Source organism: Malurus melanocephalus, unplaced genomic scaffold (genome assembly GCF_030028575.1).
Source record: "Malurus melanocephalus ecotype Western Australia unplaced genomic scaffold, MMel_1.1 scaffold_399, whole genome shotgun sequence".
Classification (NCBI taxonomy): domain Eukaryota; kingdom Metazoa; phylum Chordata; class Aves; order Passeriformes; family Maluridae; genus Malurus; species Malurus melanocephalus.
In genome coordinates this window covers 185529-209399 of record NW_026623631.1, presented here as the reverse complement: position 1 = coordinate 209399, position 23871 = coordinate 185529, and the positions used below count along the sequence as shown (strand labels likewise).

General features: G+C 44.5%; 1 protein-coding gene across 2 annotated transcripts in view; it reads left to right on the top strand.

Moving 5' to 3' along the window:
- Nucleotides 1-23871, top strand: part of SGCD (sarcoglycan delta) — a 291805-nt gene that overhangs the window by 167531 nt on the left and 100403 nt on the right. For both annotated transcript variants that reach the window (XM_057379277.1, XM_057379276.1), the window contains one exon: nt 5227-5412. In XM_057379277.1, the coding sequence (XP_057235260.1) occupies nt 5227-5412 (186 nt within the window). The remainder of the gene's footprint in view (nt 1-5226; nt 5413-23871) is intronic.

The window sequence follows — 23871 nt, the reverse complement described above, 5'->3', positions numbered from 1 at the left end:
CTGTTTCGGTGTAATTCTCATATTTGTTCATCCTGCTTTGAGACAGTCCGGTAGGGAAGAGCTTTTCTAAACTTGGCACTGATGGACAGAGGCTTGTGATTGCTTCACATCGTTTGAGCAGTGCAAAGGAAGCAGTGTGTGAATGCAGCAAAGCTGGGGTGGTGTTTGCATGCAGCGTGAATTTATCGCCGCAAATCGCGGGGCATTTTTTGAAAGACATTCTCTGTTGACTGGCTCGATACATACAAGGACTCACTGCAGAGACTCCTTCCTTGCTAGCTTTCCCTTTTCCTCATAATTCTGAAAAAAGTATTCAGACAAGGTGACTTGTTAAGTAAAAAGTGTAAAATTTAGAAGAGACTGTCGTAACCAGTAAAGCAGATGTGTTTCTGTCCTTCTCAGAGGAGAGAAGCAATCGTGACATCACATTGCTCACAGGCTCTTGCAGCACAATCAAATACCACTCCTGGCTTAGGAAATGCTGTTCAGAGATGGAGCTGCCCGTTCCTTGGGTTTGTTCTGGCAAACTCAAATGGGTTTAGAGTTTGACTGTAAGTGCTCCTTGACTGAAGAGCAGGGACAGGACATTCCCATGGTCAGCTTTTGGTTGAGTCCATCTGCTCCAAGTTAYTGGTTTATACACTGAGGTTTTTGCAGTCCACTTATCCTCAAGCACATTTGTTGTTGAAGTGCTGCCTGAATAACTGGGGAAATGACAAGAGCTTTCAGAGTGTTAGAGGTGGGGAGCAGCCTGGAGCATCGAGGGATCTGGCTGAGATCCTTTACCAGGAGATGAATCCCCAGGKCCTCCCCAGCTGCCAGTGCTGAGTGAGTCCAATTCCCACAAGATGCAAGAGGTAGGGATGGGAAGAGAGGTGTTTTCCAGTGGACTGGGCAGAGTGTGCCCTGATGGAGTACAGATCAAAAAAACTTTGCTGATGTGCTTGTGTTTGCCAGAATCAGGCCAGATGTTTGAGTAACACTCCACGTGGTGTTCCCCACTGATACAGRCCAYTCATGAAAGAAAAGAACATTCCTTAGGATGTTTCCTTTTACTTTTTGTCCTTCTGGGCATGTATCACATAGCAGTGATACCGAGAAATGAGCACTGAGTGATGATGCTGTTCCCAGCTCATGGAGGAGCTGTTCCCCACGTGACGGATAGGGACTATTGACAGAGACAGAGGGACAAGCAGAGACAAGATTTCAGCTTTGGGGACACCAACAACAGTCACAGAGGCCAATTTCAAGGTGAGATGGTCCTGGAGAAAAGTTCTGTGAGATTTAACTATCCCAGCAAGTATTTCATCCCACGGGCTGTTCCCCAGCACTCGGCCCTTACTGGCCATGCTGCAAGTCAAAAGTCATTTTCCAGAGCCTGATCCTTTTTATGTAGACCGGACTGTGGTCTGACCAATATGAAGGGCCATAAATCAATTTTGARTCATGATGTTGGTGGATTAACAGACCTGGGGGTGTCAAACTTGAGAGAGTTTTCTAGGGAGCGGAGATGCAAAATGTCTCGTTGATAGATGGCTCAAAACACTCTTCTTCATGCCACGTTTTGTTCTCAGTCAYGCTCCAGAAATGTCTGTTCTTTTGAACCTGGTGGATGCTGTGYACTTAAAAGACAGAGAAATTAAAGAGGATGAATCTGCAGAGCATTTACAGCTAGTGAATACAAGTGCATTGCCTTCCAGTGATATGGCAGAGAGCACCTCTGAAGGCTTTTAGGGCTTTTTTTCCCTCTCGTTGCAGCCCAAAAGAAAAAGGTTTTTGTTTCAAAAAACAAAGAGAAAGAGAAGAGGATGTTGGTGATATGGACACAAAGAGAGGGCAGATGTGGGAGATGTAGGTCCCAGACCTGAGGGAGTTTGAGCCCCTCTCTCATCTCTGGAAACGCATTCCCAGGTCAGCCTGGGTTGGATTCTGCTCGTGTTTCTGAAGCTGTTTCCAGGCAGGCAGGGAGGGGAGATGCTGTGCTGGCTGAGCAAGGTTCCTGCTGCAATGAGCTGATTCCAGGAGCTCCAGGACATTCCCAGCAGCAAATCCCAAGAGGGCCCATAAGGGAGAAGCTGCCTTCCCAGATTGCATCCTATTTTAGCCTGAAATTGTTCTGTTASCTAAACATACATCATTCAAGTGCTGATCAAAGAAAGCCCCACGGCAGAGGAACATTATTGATTCCTTGTGTTATACCTCACCCTGCTCATGGCTCTGGCTGAGCCTATAAAGGCAGCGTGGCCWGGGAATGTTTCAGCAGCAGTGTTTACATGGGAAAGGTGTTCATTCACCCCTGTGTGTGTAAAACACCTTCCTGCCTGAGGAACTGATAATGTGGATTGCACACCCAGAGGAGATTCCTCCCAGGGCAGAAGGACTTGGTGGAAGGAGAGAGAGAGGCATGGAGCAAAGATTTACCCTAACTGGTGAGGTGTGGTGTGAATTTGGAAGCTCAAGTGCCAGTTTTGGTGTGTGGTGTCTTTCAGCTGAGCGTGGTTTCAGCTCTGTTGAAGGGAAGTGCTGAAGCTTCTTTGCAAAAGCCTGCATGGATCAGCAGATGTGGTGACTCTTCCACTGGTCTTAAAAAAAACCCAAATAAATCTTTCTTGTCATGGGCCATATCTCTAAGGTATGCTAAAGCAAAAGGATGAATGGCTTTTCTAAGCRGACTGGATTTTGTCTCAGGCCCTGTTTGCAGTGTTGGTGTATATAAGGACTCAGTGTGCAGCTCTTTTGCAGAACCAAGAATTCCCTGGAGAAATACCCAAGTTCCAAGCTCTACTTTTGTAGTCATGGTCATGTTGTCTGTGGCTAAAGCAAAGATGTGGCTGCAGCATTTTTTTTCTGTTTTAGGTGGGATTGTCCAYGCACTGGTGACAGTCCAGTGCTGTGCACATGTGAGTTTAAGCCCTCTCAGGGCAGGCAGAYGCTTTTAGGTTTGACATTTGGAAGCCATGCTTCTTGTCCAATTTCTATATTTGTTTCACTATTATAATATCTCCACTGTAACAAAATTAAGTCGTGGTTCCCTATATTTTCCTGAAGAATGAGTAAAATCCTGTTAAGCAGCAGCAGCCTTTTCCCTTAGTTCAGTAATTGAAAGGGGGGAGGTGTCACCAGCAAGTGCAGCCACTGGATRTTCTTTCACAGCAGTACTTTTTTTTTTTTCCTGGTGCCTTAATTCTTTTTAATGTTTGAGTCAGGAAAAGTTGCCAAAATGTAAATTACGACTAGCATGCTTCTCCCTCCCACACAATACAGATTATTGATAGCGGATGTAGCTGGTTCCACGTGGAGTTGCCTTGCAGACCTTCTTACTCTGCTYATTTAACACACCTCAGCACTCTGTGTCCATCATTCTGTCTTCTCTTCCTGGAGAACTACAGACATGAGCAATTTTTTTGATAGTATTTACAGTTTAGAGGGAAACACCAGTGAGAAACCACGAATTGCTCAAGTGTGGCTGTGTGAGTTTGTGTAGAAAGAACATGATATCCGCAGCTGCCATGTTATTTTCTTGTTGTGAATTTATCCTGCGTTAGTGAGTCTTGCTCATCACACATGTTGTAGTACTTTACTTTCTCTATCTCTCTTAGGGCAGCTGTGATTAAATATTTTATCAAAACTAGAGAAATTCTCAAAACCAGGCTTCTGTATGGCTGCAAGTTGCTCTTTGTGGTTGTGTTCTGTTGCTATAAATTCTTTTGATGTCTGTAAAGTTTTGCCCCAGCTGGATATGCTATTTTCTCCATCCTAGAAACAGCAAGTAAAGAAAAAAAAAGCAACAAAGGAGATATAGTGAATAAACAAGTTTTGCAATAAAGGGGTATTTTTAGCTGGGTATTTCATATYGTTTCTCCTTGGTCAAACCTCTTCCATAGTTTGAGAGGGTTAGCAATRCAATTTATTCATTTTCTCCAAGGGAGAGGCTGCATTTAATATGTGCTCTCCAGGATACCCTGTTAAAATATTAGGCAATAAAATCCTTGACTGTACAGTAGCTGTGGTTATAATTTCCCCCAGGTAGTGCAAACTCTGTAATTTATTGTTGTGCAAGTTTTCCCTTCGTAGGGATTGGAGCAGTTGTAGCTGAGTGAGAAGCTCTGCTTTGCTCCATGTGTTTGTGGGTGACCCAGCTCCCTCCCTGACGAGCATCTCATTGCTGCCACTGCCTCATCCCAGACTTGCAGATCACACTCCCACAGGGGAACTCCCACTATTCCCTCCTGGGATGGAAATTTTGTAATTGGCTGCATATAAACAGCAGTGCCAGCAACCTTGAGGGAGACACTCGTGGTGTTGAAGCCATAGTGCAAGAGCTTGTTCGGTGGCTCCTTATCTATCTGGAGTCTAAAATGCAAAACATTGAGCAAATTCTGCGTTACTTAGAGATGATCTCCTCAGTTTGTGCGTCAAAACAGGCTGAAAACGWAAGGAACTGATCCCTGGGGAAGCCTGTGAAAGTGGCTTTTTTCAACATGAAGGGTGAGAACATGAATCCTTTCACTCCTGTGGCAGCAGATACCTCCACAATTGCCTCCTTTCCCTTTCCCTTTCCCTTCCCTTTCCCTTTTTCCCCTCTTTTCACAGTTCTGGCCTCTGGTGCTGTCCAAGCATCCTCACCCACCCAGCATAAGCACTTGGGAATAATTTTTTACTTTTTTAGGCAGGTTTGGGGTGCAGGAAGGGTAAAGACAAACTTTTCTCCTTTGCCTTTTTTATTTTGGTCAGGAGGAACAATTTTGCTTGAGATTATACTTTTTTTTTTTTTTTTTTTGGTAATGAAACCTCTGAGAAGTCATATTGCATCTTCCAAGCAAACTGCTGAACTCAACTGCTTTTACCAAACGCATGCAAAATTTTCCCCTCAGGATCCTTAGAGGCCCTGGAGTGCCTGCCTTGAAAAACCTGGGTTGGTGAGCAGAGTCMCTCCAGAGTGATTTCCATAGGATACCTTTAGACAGCGTGCTTACGTGTATTTATAAATCCATACATCCACATTTAACACATCAGCTTCTCTTTTGGTGCTTTTCTGCGTGAGGCAGGCAGGAGATAAAACAACTGAGATATCCAAGGAGCTGCTGCCCAGCTGGTAAAGTCTGGAAAAAAAAAAAGAAAAAAAGCCAAAACCCTCCATACAAGAGGCACAGACAGAAGCAGATTTTGYCATTGCCTTTCTCCTGGCCCTGAACAGACGTGGTTGTTTCTCTGTGCTCGTTGCAGATGCCTCAGGAACAGTACGCGCACCGGAGCACCATGCAGACCTCGGAAGGACCCCAGGTATACAAAGTGGGCATTTATGGCTGGAGGAAGAGGTGCCTCTATTTCTTTGTGCTGCTCCTAATGATTTTAATCCTGGTGAACCTTGCTATGACCATCTGGATTCTGAAGGTTATGAACTTCACAATTGTAAGTAGGGGTTACCCTGGAAGGTCTGGGGAAGATGAGGGAGGGTGCTGGTCTTTGTGCTGAGCATGACTTCAGATACAGCTTGGATAACGGGGTGTTTCATTTTTGTGGACAGTCCTTTTACAGGGAGGAACAAATTTACCCAATGGTCCTCCTTTTCTGCTGGATCAGTTCAGCATTGCAAATCATGTTCCTCTTATCTGCTGTAGATGTAACAAATATACATGTATATTTGTTAACAATATACACCACCCTTCCCCAATTTTCAATTATAAAGCATTTTCAAATTAATGAACTTGGTTATTTTGAACTGGGGTGTGGAGTGGGTTTGAGCCTTTCTCTTAGACTTTTTGGGAAGACAAGAAACTTGATTTGCTTTTCTTCTTTGGGAAAATTCATATTGTTCCATAATGATGTCATTCTGGAAGCCCCATGAAATAAAATGAAATGTACAGGGTGTCTCCCTGGTACTTGGGTGGAATGTGTCTTTACCCTTGTTGTGCTGTGCTCAGTGCACATCAATCCTCGAGCAGCTCTACCTTGGCCAGGGTTAGCTTTCCACTTCCAGAGCTTGTGAGCCTTTACATGTGGCAAATCCTTGTTTTTCTGTAGGTAATTTGGCCAAGCAGAGTGAAAATGAAATTATTAGTCCCCTCTTCTTCAAAGTAGTCATTGTCACCTTGTTCAAATTGGGTTGTTAATTTTCAGATCATTTGAGTYTTTAGGAGAAACCAAGTCGGAGGTTTTAATCCTGGTTCTGCTGTAGAGCTAYATTTCCCTAGACAACTTTCAAGGAACCCTCCCAGCCAGTCTCTGATCTGAGCAGCATGTCTTTTTGGCATTTCTTTCTCTGCTTTGCTCTTGTGCAGTCCCAAACAGCTGTGGCCAGCATTATGTCATTAATGGGCCATGAGAAGTTGAATAAACAATCTCTGGCTTCCTTCCTTCATCTGTACCCAGCAGATGAAATGTTGTATCAGGGGAATGTGCACGTTCATTTTCTCTAACCAGGTTGCTGTCAAGGTGTGCAGAAGATTGCAGTTTGTGTGTGCTTGGGGAGCCAGCAATTATAAAGCAGTAATCCACAAAAAGCTCCTGTGAGTGGGCAAAGAGTGGCCAAAGTGGAGCAATTAGTGCTTAACCAGACCAGTTATTTAATCTTGTGAAATTGATGCCATTTGGTACCCATWTCATGCTGAACTATGGTCTTTAGTCTAATGGAGTTGAAAAATAGGTATTTGAGGTGATGGAAGAGTTGGTCATATGCCCATCATACAGGCAGTGGTGTGGGTATCACCCAAGAACAAAATAAGAGAATTTTGAATGATCCCTTTTCAGGAATGCAGCTTAATTTCTTTCTAATAACTTCAGTCCCATGCATTTTTGCCATTTGGTGGTGRTCAGTCAGCTCTCTAGAGATTTCTTGGGAAGTCAGGTGAGCATCTCTGCTCCTTTCTCTATCAATGCCCTCTCATGATGCCTGCATTTTGCAAGCCAGGTGCTGAAATGCCATCTTCCAGGGATATGTACAGAAACCTCCCATTTCCAGCAGCTCTCTCCACCCCCCTGAGATACAGACTGGCTTTTGAGGGGATGCACTGATCTTCAGTTTCTTGTCTGATTCTGTTTCCTTACTTGCCCTTGGATTACTGGGGATTATTCCAGGGTAAAGTATGTTTGTGCATGGCTTAGTTAATTCATATCTACTAATGCTAGGGGATGATGAACAGCGTTTGGTGATAAAAACACAGGTGGTGGTGCTGAGCCCTGCAGTGGGAGCAGCTTTATGGTTGTAGGYATGGCCACGCTAGTCAGGGTGAGTGTTTCTGGCACAGCCAGCTGGAAATAAATACAAAAACTGGGCATGTGGAATGTGAGTCTTGCCCCAGTATGCACCCATTCATCTCCTGATCTCCTGCTGCTCCTGCAGCCTCGCCAGCTGCTTTGGATCCTGCTCTGCAATCCCTCCTGCACCGTTCCCTGAGGCTGAGAAAACCACTTGGCTAAGTGAGTTTTTAGAGGCAGACTTTTATCTCTAAATAACAAATGTAGGAAAATCATCAAGCGAGCAGATGCGAATGTGGGAAAATCTTTAATTTGTTGCTGTTCTGATAAGAGGAGTTGAGAGTCCTTCTGGGGCAGAGGAATGATCTGAGTAGTCAGTGAGCAATAGCTGCTGCTTGACAGGTGTGAGTTAGCCAGTGCTTGCAGAACAGAAGGGAGGGGAAAGTTTGTTTCTGTTCTTCTGGAAAATGTAGTATTTCCAGCATCTTCCCACCCCTGAGCTCTCCTTCCAGAACCTGAGTCTGTTCAACTACACAGAACAGTCCTGGTGCTTACCAGAATTTAATGATGCTCATTATAGCCAATAAGTGCTCACAGTATTTTAATGAGCACAGCAAACCTGCTCAAGAAAACTCAGGGGTGTTTTAAATGCTGATAGTGGGGAGTGGAGGAGTGGGGAAGAGATGAAGCAAGACAATCTCAGGATGAAAAAGCTCCTTCTCATSCTTGCTGTGGCAGTGTCCATCCACTCCACTTCCATGTCCAGCCCTGACTGCCCTTTCTCTGCCCTCTGCATGCCCCCTGGCTTGTGCTCCAGGAGACAATTCCTCTGAAATCAGGCCATAAGCTTCCAATCAGTGGCTTTTAACAGGCAAGCATCACTGATTTATTCTAGGTTTTGCTTTTATTTGAACATTCAGGGCTTAAACAAATGTATGTGTGGCTGTTGGCTTTTACACAGGGCTGTCAAAGCAGTGTCACGCCTGCGTGGGGACAGCTGGTCATTGTCTGCTCTATCCTCTGGCACAATTATTCATTCTCATGTACTGTTTGATACTCAATTTGTTTTAAATGCCTCTATCCAGCAGAAGCTGTATGAAAAACAGGCCTAGAGTGGACCTCAAATGTCATGTGCCTGTCCCCCCCTGGTTCCCACAGCCAGGTCCATTTGCTCTGTTCATTCACATCAGGGCTGCAGGAAGCTCTGGGCAGCTGCTGCCTCCAAACCTTGCTCAGATTTTTAAGCCAAACCACGGAATGAATCTGGACCAAAGCCACCAATTTGGTTGAAACCCAAATGTACCTTGAGGGTGGCCTAACCTAACTGAGGCAGAAACCACCATGCAGCTCTCAGCTTTCCCTTGATGTATAGCTACAGGGTGCTCTGCTTCATCCAGATCTAGGACAAGCCTGGTAGAAAGTCGTGGTTTGCTCATATTGAGCTTGAGGAAATGGTGTTAATGCCTGTGGGTTGTGTGTGTGACTGAGCCACTCAGTCTGCACATCCCACACCGGCTGTGGCTGTGTCCTGGTGTCACACAGGTGTGGTAGAGGGCTAAACATCCACCTGTGATGGGCTAAACATCCACCTGTGGTGGTGTAAACATCCAGCTGTGGTGGGCTCAACATCCAGCTGTGGTGGGCTCAGCCTCCAGCTGCAGAGTTTGGCTGAGGTAAGCACAGCCTTCCTAGGTCCCAGCTTAATTAAAAGGCTGGAATGAGAGCTCTTAACAGCCTTGCTCTCTCTGGCCCTCCTGCATTAGCAGCCAGTGATGCAGCTCTTCAGCAGCAGCATTGCCCGTGACAATGACTATTAGCACATGCTTATTTTATGCTGCACACCTATGATCTCTATTTCAACTGGGGATCTCTATTTCAGCTGTTACCAGTGAGCTTGGAACATTTTTTAAAAAGCTTCCTGTTGTATTAGTTTCTGAGTATTACAAGAAGAGATGTGCTTACATAAACACAGCACACYAATATCCTCGTTTGAAGCAGTCCAAAGCTAGAAAGCTCTGATAATGGGCAGTGACAGTGCATTGACCTCCTTCCACRAGGGTAGCACACTATGCCTGGTATTTTAAATGGTGTTGGAGTCTGAAGCACTATCCATTAGTACCCCTTTAGAGGCTGTTAGGCAGCAGGCAGAGCTTTAAACAGGAGAGATGAGGACTGTGTCCTGTTGTGGCTGCATTTAAATGTCAAACACTCCCCTACTTGTCTGCCCATCCAACCATGTAGGACTTTTTGCTTTTCTTTTGCTCTTTCCTGGTGTTTCTGTCCATAGTTCCTGTTTGCTTGATGTGTATTGTTTTGTTTTGGGACAGGAGCTGTTTGCATATGGCATCCTGTAGTTCCTGTATAGTGGCAGGTTCTACTGGACTTTAAACTGTAAGAAATGGAAAAATTATATTTCCCCCTCCCAATCAGCCTGCAAGGTTTGAAATTCCTGGAGAGCTGTTTTCTAAGAATCATCCCAAGCGAAGATTTCAGATTAGTTTTTGTAGAGAAAATATTCTGCAGCATGGTATTCAGGAGTCCCTTCCTGAGCCAGATTTCACATGTTCCTCCAGASTGGGACAGCACCATCCCTGGAGGTATTTCCAGATATGGGAAGGGTTTGGGGTGAYTTGGCAGTGCTGGGTTAATTGTGGGACTGTGATCTCAGAGGTGTTTCCCACCTAAATAATTCTGTGATTCCATGTGCTGCTTCCAGGTCTGTGCAGGCTGTTTGTGCCATGTGTGTGTGCCCCTCCAAGGGAATGCAGGCAGTGACCCTGCTCCTCCCACCTTCCTTGGGGTGCAGAGAGGGGAATCTTCTCCTCCTGCTCCAGGGAAGCTCAGGCTGGGGGTCCCTGACCCCACTGCATGTGCCAACTCTGGCTTCTCCTTTCATAACTGCACAATGTTCTCTCAATGTTTGCATGAAAGGCCCTTTGCATGAAGTTCAGCCATATTTTATTGTTTTAATTGAACAGGAATAAATTGTYGCAATTGTTCAGATTTTTCCCCTTTTTTGCCTCCAGCTGTGTTCATAGCTGAAGGGGTTTGGTTTAGCATGGTTGAGTGAAATGTTGGCAATTTAGAGAGACAAAATGCTGCTGTAGGTGGCAAAAATGCTAAATATCGTTATTATCTTTCTTTCTTTATTAAAAGTTGCTAGGAAAAATTAGCTTTTAAAATTTGGTTATGAACAGTTATTTCCAATACAATTACTCCCTCTTGTGTGTAAACTACCTGCCACATTTCAATTACAGGAAAACAGTGGGGTAATAACACAGCAGTAAAGATGGATTAGAGTTAGGAAAGCTCATTGCCCTAGAAGGCAGGATTCTTCTCTTAATGATTTGAAGGAATAGACTTCATCCTAATTTTTTTTTTTTTTCAAAAATCAGAGATTGCCTCAGAAGAAAATGACTGTGCTGTTTATAKTCCCTTTTTGTGATTTCTCTGGGGTCTCTTTAGGTGCAGTGGTAAGGCCTGCATGGGAAAGAACTCAGCTTCTGCTTTGTGGAGCACTTGTAATCAGTCAGCTAAAATTGGCTGGAATTAGAATTAATATTACTGTATCCTTATTAAGGAAAGGGTGAAGTTCTTTTTCTCTCCCTCACCCCCYTGCACACACAGGCATCCAAAATTGTGCACTTTCCCATCCTAATTCGTGTTGTTCTTTCTATAAAACAAGTAATTGTTCTGAGATTGCCTGCACGGCCCAAGGGCTTTGTGTGTTTCCCTTCTTTTCTCATTCACATAGACTGCATCTTCTGATATAAAGATGTTAATCTTGCAGTGGTCTGACAACACCAGCAGTCTGTGAGTGATTGTACTATTAAGTGAAGAAGTTCCTWGGGGTGAAATCCTTTCTGGCTGGAATTTAGCAGGAATCTTGGCACTGACATCAGTGTATCAGGCTCTTCACCACAATGCTTTCTATTTGCAGTTTTCTTTACAATAACTTCTAATTTCTTTCCTTTAGGTTGAGGATAAAATGTGCTATGCTTTTTTTTTTTTACTCGTTTTTAGAATTTCATTCCTGGAGGGTTTCTGTTTCTGCACGAAGAACATTTGGGATTACTTATCTCTTTTAAAGATACATACAGTACTCTTGCCTTCACTCATTTGGAGTTTAGAATAATATAGTCAGTTTTAACAGGATATTGTGTGAAGCTTTTGGAAGTTTGACCCTTTCATTGCTGCATCCTCCAGGTTGTCAAGGATTTGGTACTGGTGACTTGTTGAGTTCCAGTCCATCAGTTTCTTCTAGTGTTACACCTTTCAWATATCAGTCTCTCATATATTTCATTTTTGTTATCTTAAACATTTTCTCAGCCAGCACAAGCACATCAGGCTTTCTTCATCCTTGTTACCRAGAAGTGTTTAAAGGTCCCCATATTTTTACCTCTCTGTCTATTCCCTCTGCTGAAACTGGGTTTTTCAGAGGCCTGCCATGGCATTGGATCTGCTGACTGATTATGCTGTGGGAGCAAAACCAAAAGTAAATAGTAATTCTTGTACTAGTGCCACCAACCCAAGCTGCACAGGCTGTGCTGCAATCACTCAGGTAATTCTTGGGGCTTTTTCTCTGATGATTTCTCAAGGCAGTCTGTGGTGTACAGGGTGTTACAATGGCAGGTGGCCCTTTCCCTTCCAATATTTTGGGCTGGGTTTCACAAGGAACTGAGTTTTATGACTGTGTTTAGGGACAGGCTTCCAGCTCTCAGTCCTCAGGTGTTTCCAAGSCACTGTTCATACTCAAACCATCTGAACAGAGCTATGCATCCAGGAGAAAGGAATCTCTCAAGCATATTTAGTTTCTCCATTTTCAGAGGCAGAACAAAGARCTCTTGTTTATTGGTATCTCTACTGTGAAAGAAGCTGCTGCATAAATTCTGTTCTCACTGCTTGCCAGGARTGAAAGATGTTATGAATGTCCCCATAGCAGAGAAACTTCTTTATTGGTGCTGTTTTCCTGGTGGGCACCAGAGAATTTATCCCTGACATTCAGATTCTCCAGGACACACCCCTTGGTTATTTCTGCTTCTGATTTGGGGGAAACTCAGCCATGCCCATCACCTCATATCTGCAGTTCAGWGCTGTGTACAGGCAAACCATCATCTGCCAGAATTGCTGTATGGGCCATGCTGAGACTCAGTAACTGCTCTGGTGTATACCCACAGCAGGAAAATACCTTATTGCAATAAAAATGCATTATGGCTTTGTTTGGTGTCTCCAAGAACAGAGAGACTCAAACAGATGGAGAAGGGTGCAGGGATCTGGGAGGTTTGCAATGGGAAATCTCAGGAATAATGCTTCATTTCCAGGCATTGCTGCCTGTGAGCAGAGAGGGCCCTGTCTGCTGGTGCCCCACATCCTTTCTGCCATGGGGAGCACAGAGGGAAATGTTCAGAGCTCAGAGGAGCTGCTCAGTGTGAGATGGAACAGCAGGGAGGGCTGGGTGGGATGTGCAGGGGGTGACTCACAAACCCTTGATCCCAGCTCCTGCCACCTCCCTCCAGAGGGGATTGTTCTCAGCTTCTCTTTCATCTGAAGAAATAAGATATTTCGTATTAGCATTCATCTCAGTGCCAACAAAAGATCTTCAGACTCGCAGTTCTGAAGCACRGAGAGATTCGTCTCTTAGCGAACATGTAAAAGGTATTATTATAAATGTGCTAAAGAACAAAAACAAGCTCGCTGCTGAAATGTCGATAATCAGTGAGTCCCCTGAAAAGCTTACAATCTGATCCTTCCCCATATTCTCACAGTGCAGGGGGAGAAATGATTTCATTTGGGAATCCACACAAAAATGACGTGCCATGCTGAGCCATGGAGTAAGTTTTCTACTGCTGCTTCTCTTGTTCCTTAAGCTCTTTTTTTTTCTTTTCTGAGCTTCCCAACCTCCCTCCTGAACTCTCTGCACAGCAGASAGCAGTGACCTTCCAGGCTTTCAATGCTCAGCAGCCTCTGCTGGAACAAAAATGCAGTTCTGTGAAGCACCTCTTCTGCACGGTTGCCTTTAGGTGGAGGTGCTGCTTGGAGCAGCCTCCATGCCTCCTTCCACTTGTCCTGGAAGTGCAAAGCCATCAGCTTTTCAGAAAAATTTCTTGTCATTCTGAGCCCCTGCTGCTGTGCTGGAGCAGAATCCATGGAAAGGGGAGAGAGGGAGAGAGGTTTTCTCTCAGAACTGTAAATGGCTGAGGAAAGTGAAGTGCTGAGGAACAGAAACCTTCCTGTGCTTTGGGTGAAGCTGGGTCCTGCCTGCTYGAGCTGGTGTCTGGCTGAACAAAAAGAGTGGAAGAGAAGTATCTTTCATTATTTACCTTTCATTTTTTACCTTCTGCAAGTGTCTTGTACTTTATTTACTTTATTTACCTCCTGCAAGCATCTTCTGCTGTGACAGAGGGGTTTGAGGCCAGAACTGCAGAACTGCAGCCCTGATTCTGTCCTTCCCCTCCTGCAGGGGGAAAATACCATCCCTGTATTAGCTCTACTCCACTCCCATGCCTCATTTGAGAGATATGTTTAAAATCCACGCTGCCATTTCCTGTGCCTGTTCTTCCAGAGCTCTGTGRTGGAGATGAGTGTGAATATATCACTGGAATTCATCACAGCTTGAGTTTTAGTTGTGGCCATTTCCACCTCAATTGCATCTTCCCCATTACCCGTCGTGCCTCCTCTGCCGTGGCCGGCAGCAAGATGGACTGAGGTCATTATTTGTATTTAGGCCCATTTCTGAGGGGCTGCACTTGCATGAAGGACAGCCTGTTAGCACTGGAATTATGTGGCTGCAGGCAGATTTAGGGAAGAGGAATAGATTCACGCAGGTAATTCAGCCTTAACCTCTCGAGTTCTCATTACTCGGCGTCCACCMAGCACTCCTGCCCACATCTCTCCTTTTTAAATGAGATCCAGTAACTAACAGGGAAATGATGGCAGTCTGCTTTATGAAATTTGTGATTATTTGCATTTAATTAAAGGCTTCTCTTGGGGAAATGAAGGGCAGCTTAACCTCAGAGAAGCCTCTACATYTCCTGTAATTGCTTCTAATTGAAGTGTTTTGAGTTTCCCTCCCACCAAAGAAAAGGAAAAAAACAAAACACCCAAACCTGAAAAGTTTACTCCCACACACAGGGTCCCTGCAAATTGYTTTATCCTTGTGCAGTTAGGGTGACTGAGGGTCCTCACAAATTATTCTTCAGTGTGGGTTAACCAGCTAAAATTATAGTTTGATTACTGCAGAGCTTGGTTTGTGGTGTGCTTGTGAGAAATCCAAGGGGACAGCCCAAATTGCTGAGCTGCTGTGCAGTGACACAGATGCGGGGGGTGCAGGTGCACCTCTCCTGCCTAAATCCTCCTGATAGCTTCTGATTTTGTACAGGTTTTGGTGTCCTCCAATGGTATTTTGCTTATTGTTGGCTAAACTTTTTTGGCTCAGTGTGTCCTGTGAAACAGAGAGGGGCTTTGTCAGCTGGGGAGTGCAGGGCTGAGCAGCACGAGAGCTTTCGGGGTTGGGAACACCTTGGACTTGCCCTGCATCTCCACCTGTCTGTGTCTTCATTTTTGATGCTGCAAAAAGTCATCCTTCACCATTCCCTGATCATCCTGGCACATGGAGGGTGTCCCTAGAGCTGGGGTGGCATTTTATAAACCACCCATGCCTGGCACAGGAGTTTGGAACCAGCCCTGCTCTACCCAGATTAGTGGTGCTGGGGTGGGTCTGAGGTGCCTGGGGATGTCATGTCTGGGATATCATTACCTCATGATAAAGCCACCACCTCCACTCAAGCAGCATTGCAATTACACAAATTCTGCCTAATTACAGCTATCAGCATTTCCGTGCAGCTTCTGGCAGTGCTGTCTCTGTGCTCGCACCCTTTGGCTCTGTTAAATCCCTGCTCGTATTATGAACCCGAAAACAGGCATGGCAGACTAAAAGTGTGAGTGTTGTAGCAGCAGACATGGCCATTTTCTGCTGTTTATCCTTTCCACTGAAGATAGCAGTGCTGAGAAATATGAGGGTATTTTGCTTTCCTGTGTTCTCCCCTTGTTCATTAACGCCCGATATCACTCAAGTCAGCAGGAATGTGCATCTGATTCCTGCTCTTTATTATCCCAGAGGTTCTCTTTAATGTACACTGAAACACAGAAAATCTCCAGATGCAATGMAATCTTTCAGAGTGACCTCTGGGATGGCTACGGGTGAATTGCCAGAAATGGAAATGTTTGTCAGCAGTGGCTTTGTCTTCTTTTTTGAAGTTGCAGCTGCAGGTAAACACATGAAAACATTTGTGACCTGCCTCTGTTAACTTCTTAGTATGCAAACATATTTGGAAAAGTGCACCTCTCCATCTTAAGAATTTTTTAAAAAGTGTTTTAGTTCTTCATGCTGAGTCCTGAAGTACTTGTATTTCGTGTAGGTGCAAGTCATATAGACGTGTGTAGGTGCTGATTTTGATTCAGATTATTTAATAGGGTGGTATTGTTTCTGACAACAAATATTAATCTTTCAAAACAAGGCATTAGAGAATTTTTTTCTAGGAAACCAGAAGATCAAGTGCCTTTTATAGTCCTTTTTTTTTCTCGGTATAGTAGAAAGGGAATTCCTGCTAATTGCATATTTGTGCACACAAACCACTTCTGAATCAAGCACTTATTTACAGGGAGATATCATCAGCAGAGACTGATGGAAGGTTTGCAGCAAAGCCTTGAGCCTGGTGAAGGGAAGGAAATTGAGCCTGATGGCTGAGTTGTGGGAATATCAGGTGGATTTACAGAAAACTGCCTTGAGTAGAAGGGACAACAATTCAGTTCACCAGCAGGTATAGATTGAAAGGCAAATTTCAATTTTATTTGAAGTTTCCTATTGTCCAAAGATATTTGTCTTTGCTAGCGTGATAAAGGATTCAGCCTTGTGCATTGCCCAAGAAGCAGGCTGGGTGTTGGAAAGCTGATGTGTGTAATTCCTTTCTTCTTCCCAGTGGAGCTACATTTACTGCCATCACACTTTTCTTCTATCAGGAAGCTTTTGTGCAGAACAGTTTGCCTTGTCAGTCCTTTTTATATTGAGCTGAGAATGAGGAGCTTTTACATATTCAGGGCTCCAATAACAATTCTCTGTACAGGGATGCTGAGGCCAGTAAAGACCCTGTTGTTCTTGTCGTGTCAGGAGCACCACTGTGGTCATTTCCCATCCTCCCAGCTGCCAGCCAGGGCAGCTCATAACAAATTTGCACTCACCAAAATGCCACTGAGAGATTTCCCTGCAGGAGCACTCTGCACAAGGGAATGGCTTCCTGCTTGAGGGCAGAAATCTGTGCTGTAGCTGCAGTCAAAATCCAGGGTGGGAAGATGGTGAATTCCATTTTTGCCTGTAAATTATGCTAAGTAGACATGGAGTGGCCAGTCAGTTGTTGCATGACTCGTTTCTCCTCGTACAGGGCTATAAATGGGTGGCATTGATTTGGGGTTGCACATTTATAAATGAGAGGAGAACAGAATGGCAGCACAGAGCTCCAGAAGGAAAGCTGTYAAGGACAGAGGGTTAAACCTTGAAATATGGACAATACCTGGGCAATTGCAAAGAGTCTGCTCTGATTTGGAGAGTTTTTGGAATTTTTTTTCCCTCTCATAGGCAGCAAAAGAGACAATTGCTTTGGGTTGGAAATAATCTTGCAGGATGACATGTTACATGGATTTCACTCACCTATTAAATCTGTCAGTTTAAAACAAATACATGGATGCTGTGCGGATTTATGCGGTACAGAACCCATACAAGGACCCAAGAGACCTCTGTAGACAGAAATAGCTGGGAAAAAAATATAAATCCAAGCTCTGAAGCATTGCAGAAGCAGGCTTCCAGCTCTGGAAACATGGCACAGGAGCCTGGAAATGGTGGGCAGTTATACCCCAGTAAATGAGAGTAAATTAATCAGTAAACTAATAATTTCTCTTTCCTTTTCTTCACTGCATGTTTTCCTGTTCATAGAATTAATTCATCCAGTAAGAAATGTGAAGTTGAATGGCTGAACTCTCTGCTCAGTCACAATTCTCACTGATGCTCATGTTGGAGGCTCACTGAACACGTGCGGAGAGATGATGAGATCCATGGTGGGGAAATGACCACCATCCATCCAAAATGTTCTCAGCAGCAGCACTGGGAAGGGAATAGGCTGCTGCAATCTGCAGCTCTTGTTTCTGTTTTAAAGGTCTCTAATGAGCCGTGTGTGCACTGCATTTCACCCTGGGAAATCCCACTGAAATCTGGCACTCGCGTTTCATCTCTCACGCTGCTATATTTAGGGCAGAAAGCAGATCTCCCAGCGTGGCTCCTTCTGGCTTCTAGAAACCCTGYGAATTGTCTTAGTAATACACACTAATTGCTTACCAAAGCTGCCAGCTCCCTGTGAAAATCCTTTAAAATGTGGGAAGTGGAAGCAGAGCAGTGGCTGCACTTTCTGCAGGCATGTGGCAGTAGCCAGGTGGGTGTCCTGTGTGTGCCATGGGCATGAGGGACAGATGACCTCAAGGGACATGATGTGGTCTTCATTACTGACAGCTCTCACTCAATCACTGTTTTTCTGCCCCTCCTTTTTTATCCTCTGGATGAGGAATCCAATCAGGAGTGTCCCCACTGAGTTTTAATGAGTGAATTCAATATTTTTTAAAACTGCAGTCGGCGGTAATGTCTGACTGTGCATATTCCCTTCCTCTGATGTATTTATTTTTAATAAGTTTCCATCTTTCTTGACCTTAGCTCCACTAAAAGTCATTCACAGCCATGCCAAGTCAGGGATTCAACATCATCTTGTTATAACCAAAGGAATGAACCTTTCTGTTCAATACAATTTTTTTCCTGTGCCCCCCAGCTGTACCCAGATTTCTGCAGTTGAAGCAAAAGGGTGATCCATGCCTCCTGTTAAAGAAATGTGGTAGCACGAATATTTTTTTTATTGTGGGTAGGAGAGAGAAGCAATACATGTCAGTATTAGCAGTGTAAGGTGACAATATGGTATTTTTATATTCCAGTATTTGCAGAAGTATTTCAGGTATTTCATATCCTTTCCATACTTGTGTATATAGGAAAAAAAAATTTAAAACTTAAGAGTAATGGAATCACTACAGTTCAGTAGAAATGACATTCAAAATCCACTAAATTAAGAGAACTAGTCCATCCCAGCAGCTTTCTGTTATCTTTCAGAGTCCTTTGATAGGGATGTAATTTTCTGTAATCACTCAGAAAGATGGTTGGATATTTTTTCTATTAAATTCTGAAGGACTTAAACCTTTCCTGGCTTACCTTTGCTATTTTTCATGTTTATATACAACAGTATAATGCATCAGCATTTTTATGCGTTTCCCATATAAAAATGAGCCATGTTTATAGAAGCTGTCAGACTTTCTATTCCACAGAATAACTGGAGCATCACTGTAAGTTGACACCAGCCTAAAAATCACATATAGTTGCTGAAATGTCTTATTTTATGGCCCTGTTGCTGTTTAATAGCTAAGCTGTGCCCTTTTCTTAATTTACTGTCTCCATCCAGGAGTGCATTGATGTCGGGGGATGCTCTGCAGAGGCTCCAGGGTGGCTCTGCTGCTTTTGTGGGTGCCTTGCTCAGCAGAGCTGCCTGTTGGGTGAGGAGYTGTGATAATTAACTGCTGAGGTAAACCACTCCACACTGCTTTAACCTTCTTTCAGCAGGATTCTCCTACCAGGCACTGGAATATAAATTATTACTTTTTTTTCCTCTCTCGTCTGTATTTAGCCTCAGGAGATTTTGGATGGGTTTTGGCTATTATAGACACAGTAAATGCCTAGCTGGAAGCAATCTGGTATTCATAACCTTAAGGTATTTAGGAAATCATAAAAGCTGAATGGATTTTATTTTTTTTTYYTTYYYTYYTTTTTTTTTTTTTAAAGAGAAGAGCTCCAAGAGCTGAAGGCACTGCCTGCCTTTCAGGTAAATTCCATTCAGGATGATAAATTATGGCTGAACTGAACCAAAATGTTCCTAATGGCCCAAGTCAAAAGGCCTATTACAGGATGTCTAACTCACTTAAATTCCTTTTGACCTTAAATTGTTAATGATTAAGTGTTTTAGGGCTAAAGTGATATACCCTTAAAGGGCACTTTGCTTTAAGGTTAGCCAAACTGAGCACCTGGAGTGAGTGACTTTGAGGCAGAGAAATCAGGATGTTGATTTCTGCATTTTCTGGGGAATTTTCTGGGAATATTTGCAGGCAGGTTTGTGGAAAAGGAAGCRGAGGAACATTTTGGAGCAGAGAGGTACAGCAGCTTTGGCCTTYCCTTGTGGTTTTTAAATCACACTTCTGGTAATGCAGAGAGAAGGTTTATTTGTCTTTCGTTGTGACATTTGGAGAAATAAACTTTTGGTAATACCAAGGGTGTTTTTCCAAAGGAACAGCTGGTGAGTTGTAAGGCACCAGTCCTGTGCAGTTATTTGGGTTTAACTGTGAGTTTGCAGCAATGGAGGTGCCAAATCTGTCTGAGAATCACAAAGGTTTGGACTCCTGTCAAGTCCTGTGCTGCTGACCAGTGAGAATGCCACGTGTTTACCTGGGAGGGTGTGCAATTATTTGTGTTGTAGAAACCTCTTCAGCACTGTCAGCTGTAGAGACTTCTCAATTTCTTGGATTTTTAATGTCWCCTGGCAGTGAATCACAGGAAATTCCAAGTCACTTCACACAGGCACTTAYGGGACCTGGGTACTCACAGCAGCCGTGCTCTCATGGATATTAATGTTCAGTTTGGCTTTTTTGAGCTCATGGATGGAATTGGAATTGAATTTTGCCTTCTGATCCTTTTCCGTGAATGTTACCAGCACACAGATTTGGTGATTGCACACTGATTTCTGCTCAGGTAAAATCAGATGTGACCTGAAGATCCAGTCCCTGGGCTYAGACTCACCTTCCTCCATCCAGGCSTTTGGTTCAGGGCCAGTGAGCAGCACACACAGGAAAAAATGCCAGGCAGAAATACCAGGACTGGCCCCATAATAAAACACATGTCCATGCACAGTTTGCTTGCAGAAAAATCTTGTTTTYCAAAATATCCACATTGCTCCTTGGGCTGCACAGGCAGCTTGCAGCCTTCCAGGACCATCACACTGCCAWCTTCTGTCATTTTTATTGCAGAACAAAGGACGTATTCTTCATAAATTYCAAAATACCCGTTTTCCTTTGGTTTTTCCCCTCTTGGTGATGCAGCTGCCCACTGGAGATTTTCAGCAAACATTGTTCCCAGCTTGTTTGGGATGCTGTTAATGGGAATTCCTGGCCCAGTGCATTGCAGACGTCTGGCTCCTCCACAATGTTTCTATTCCCCGCTGTGTCGCTTCCCCTTTGATATCTGATGAGTCAGCAGGTCTTTAATTGCTGTTCCTCTTAGCAGGGAGTTCTCTCTGCTCAATACATTAAATATTTGATTGCCCCAGGGCTGCAGACAGAGCAGGGCACACAGGGGGATTTTACAGCTCCCTGAGCAGAGCGTACTGCCCTTCCAGACTGAATTTGGGAGCTCAGCCTGAGGCCATGCCTGGGAATCTGTGCCTGGAGCCTGGGGGGACCTCAGGGATGTGAGCAGGCCAGGTGGTTTGGGATGCTGGGAGGCATTTTGGGATGGCAGCAGTCATGCTCCATAAGATTTGCTGCAGGAGAGTCTGCACATCACCAGGGAAGCCCCTGCATGGCCAGGAGGTGAGCGTGGCCACGTGTCCTGCAGCTCCCACAACTCCTTTTTTGCTCTTTTTTTAAAGAAGCAATTCAGAGATACCCACGGGGACACTCCTGTGTTTGGTGGATTGTGGAGTGTGCCKCCAGGGACTCAGTAAGATGGGCTATTATAGCACTAAAATTATCTTCTGGTAACTTTCTTGAAGATTATGCATGCATTTCACACTCAGTGAGCTGAAATAAGGACACTTTTAAGAGTGTTTTCCAAGATTTTAGATGAATGCACTGTGTGGGGACAATCTCTGTGCCTTGCAGAAAGAAGCCTTGTTTTCAGGTGGGGCTGTTCCCTGGGCAGAGTTGGGTTTTAAGCCTTGCAGGTGGCTCCTTGAGAGAGGAAATCCAGTCCAGAATTCACAAACATGTGATACATGCTCAAAAAGCTAGATTTGCTGATGACTGGTGGCTTCTTGAGAGGGGAAATCCAGTCCAGCACTCACAAACATGTAGTACGTGCCCAAAAAGCTGGATTTGCTGATTGCTGGCGGCTCCTTGAGAGGGGAAATGCAGTCCAGCACTCACAAACATGCAGTACGTGCCCAAACCTGGGATTTGCTGATTGCTGGTGACTCCTTGAGAGAGGAAATGCAGTCCAGAATTCACAAACATGTAGTACGTGCCCAAAAAGCTGGATTTGCTGATGACTGGTGGYTCCTTGAGAGGGRAAATCCAGTCCAGCACTCACAAACATGCWGTACACRCTMAAAAACTGAGATTTGCTGATGATTGGTGGCTCCTTGAGAGGGGRAATGCAGTSCAGCACTCACAAACATGTAGTAKGTGCCCAAAAAGCTGGGATTTGCTGTGGCTGATGCCTCCTGCTCTCGGGAGGAATCGCTCTGCACGATTCTGCGTGGGAGCAGCAGACTCACACTGTGGGAAAGCAGGAGCAGCCCTGAGGGTTGTCAACAGTGTAGGCTTGAGGCAGGAGCTGCAGTGTGGAGGAGAATATCCCAAACGTACCTCTCTGCATCTGCCTTTGGGTTTGCTGTTCCTCTGAAGTTTCAGTGATTCCTGAGTTGTGTTGGGAGTACAGCACAAAGGAGCGCTGAGAAATGCAGACAGCAGTGTGAACTTCACACACAGGCTCCATCACTTCATCCCTGGTGGGTGGCACTGGAGAGAAGAAAGACYTTGGTGGGGATAATGGGGAAAGGAAGAGCCCCACAGCCTCGCTTTGTTAATCCTATTAGCCTGGTTCTAATAGAAGGGAGGCTGCTGCAGTGCACATGCTCGAGCAATGGCTTGGAAAAAATCACACAAGTTTCCCTCCCACTGAGTCAAAGAGAAGCAATCTCACTCCCACTGAAATGAAATAAATGTAGCTGCTTTTAAAGCAGAGCAGTGAGCACCAGAACCATCATTTCGTAGAGCAGACCTCTTAAATGGACCTTCAGATTAAGAAAAATAGGTGCAGAATAAAATTCCATCCCGAAGSAAAGTTGGCAGTRGTGCTGCAGTCAGRCAGAGGAACCCTATGAATACATAARTKGTGTTTTCCCACATTATTCAAAGTGCCCACTTGCTGAGCAAGTGGAGCAGAAAGTTCTGGCAGATGAGGGATGGGGAGAGCGCAGTCCATCCRCACGGAGCCTTGACTGCTGCCAGGCCCTTCAGATCAGCCCTGCTCTGACCTTCCAGTCAGGCAGGGGAGAATAACTCATCAGCACTCAGCTTCAATCCAGCCAATGGTTCTGAGATTAAATGCTGCCTTGCAGAGTGGATCTGATTRCCAATTTCATGGTGAACCCTTCCTGTCCTTACCGTTCTCAGTGTTCAGGCTGCTGCGGGTTTTGAGCTCTGCAGGAGCTGTGGGGCTGCACACGAGGAGAGAGCTGGCAGGAAATGTGGGAGAGCTTCAGGGCTTCCTTTGCTCTGAGTAAAGCAGGAAATTTCCTCTGTGACACCTGGTGAGAGCCATCCTGGGGCTTAGTGTCTGCATTCAGCTCCTCAGGGGAGCATCCTCGTGTCCCTTCATCCCCATCCCACTCCCCAGGAGCTCCATCCCACTGATTCTGCCAGGGCTGGGCTATGGGACTGAACAACCTGCAGGGCTGAGATTGGCCATTGTGGCCCCGTGGCACTGTAAGGCTTTATTTTTGAATAAAAATATTCATATATTTACTTTTAATAAAGGTATTCATATATATATTTATTTCGAATAAAGATATTCATATATATTATATATATTTATTCAAAATAAATATATTTATTTATTTTGAATAAAGATATTCATATATATATTTATTTTGAGTAAAGATCAAGGTCACTTAGAGATGTGACCAATATCTTTATTAATGGAAACCAGTGGATGGTCCAGCCACATCTGAGGCAAATGAGCATGCAAGGAAAGCTTAGTGACTGCCAGATTTCAGCATAAAGCAAAGCTACAGGCTTTCCCAGCACTCATACACAATGTTCTAGATTGAAAAATCAGGGTTTTGCCACTGTACACAAACACCTCAGCTCTCAGGAGTGGATTTGTAGTGGAGGCGGGCTGAGTCCTGCTCAGTGCCCATGGCAGGGAAGGTTTCCATAGAGCCAGTTTACCTGTCTCCTGTTGATAAAAATAATTGGAATTATTGGACCTTCAAAGCCGTGGAGAAAGTAATGGATGACCAGCTGCACTTCAAATGAAAAAGTAATCTGTGGAATAATTGCTGCCAGTCAGCCCGAGCCCAGCTGTGAAATATTAATGGGTTGCTTGATCAGTCCATACAGAGCTCTCAATCATCTCCTGAAGAGCAGCACAAACACAGCAAACAGCTCAGGATTTGTACCCAGCCAAATTATTGACAGGGCGGAATGAGATGTTCTAATGTGGCATTTGCTGGAAGCAAGTATCAGTTATTGGGTGCTAATGGAAAACTTTTTCGTAATATTTATGTGTCCGGAGATGATCTGTCTCACTCCTCTGCYAGCACC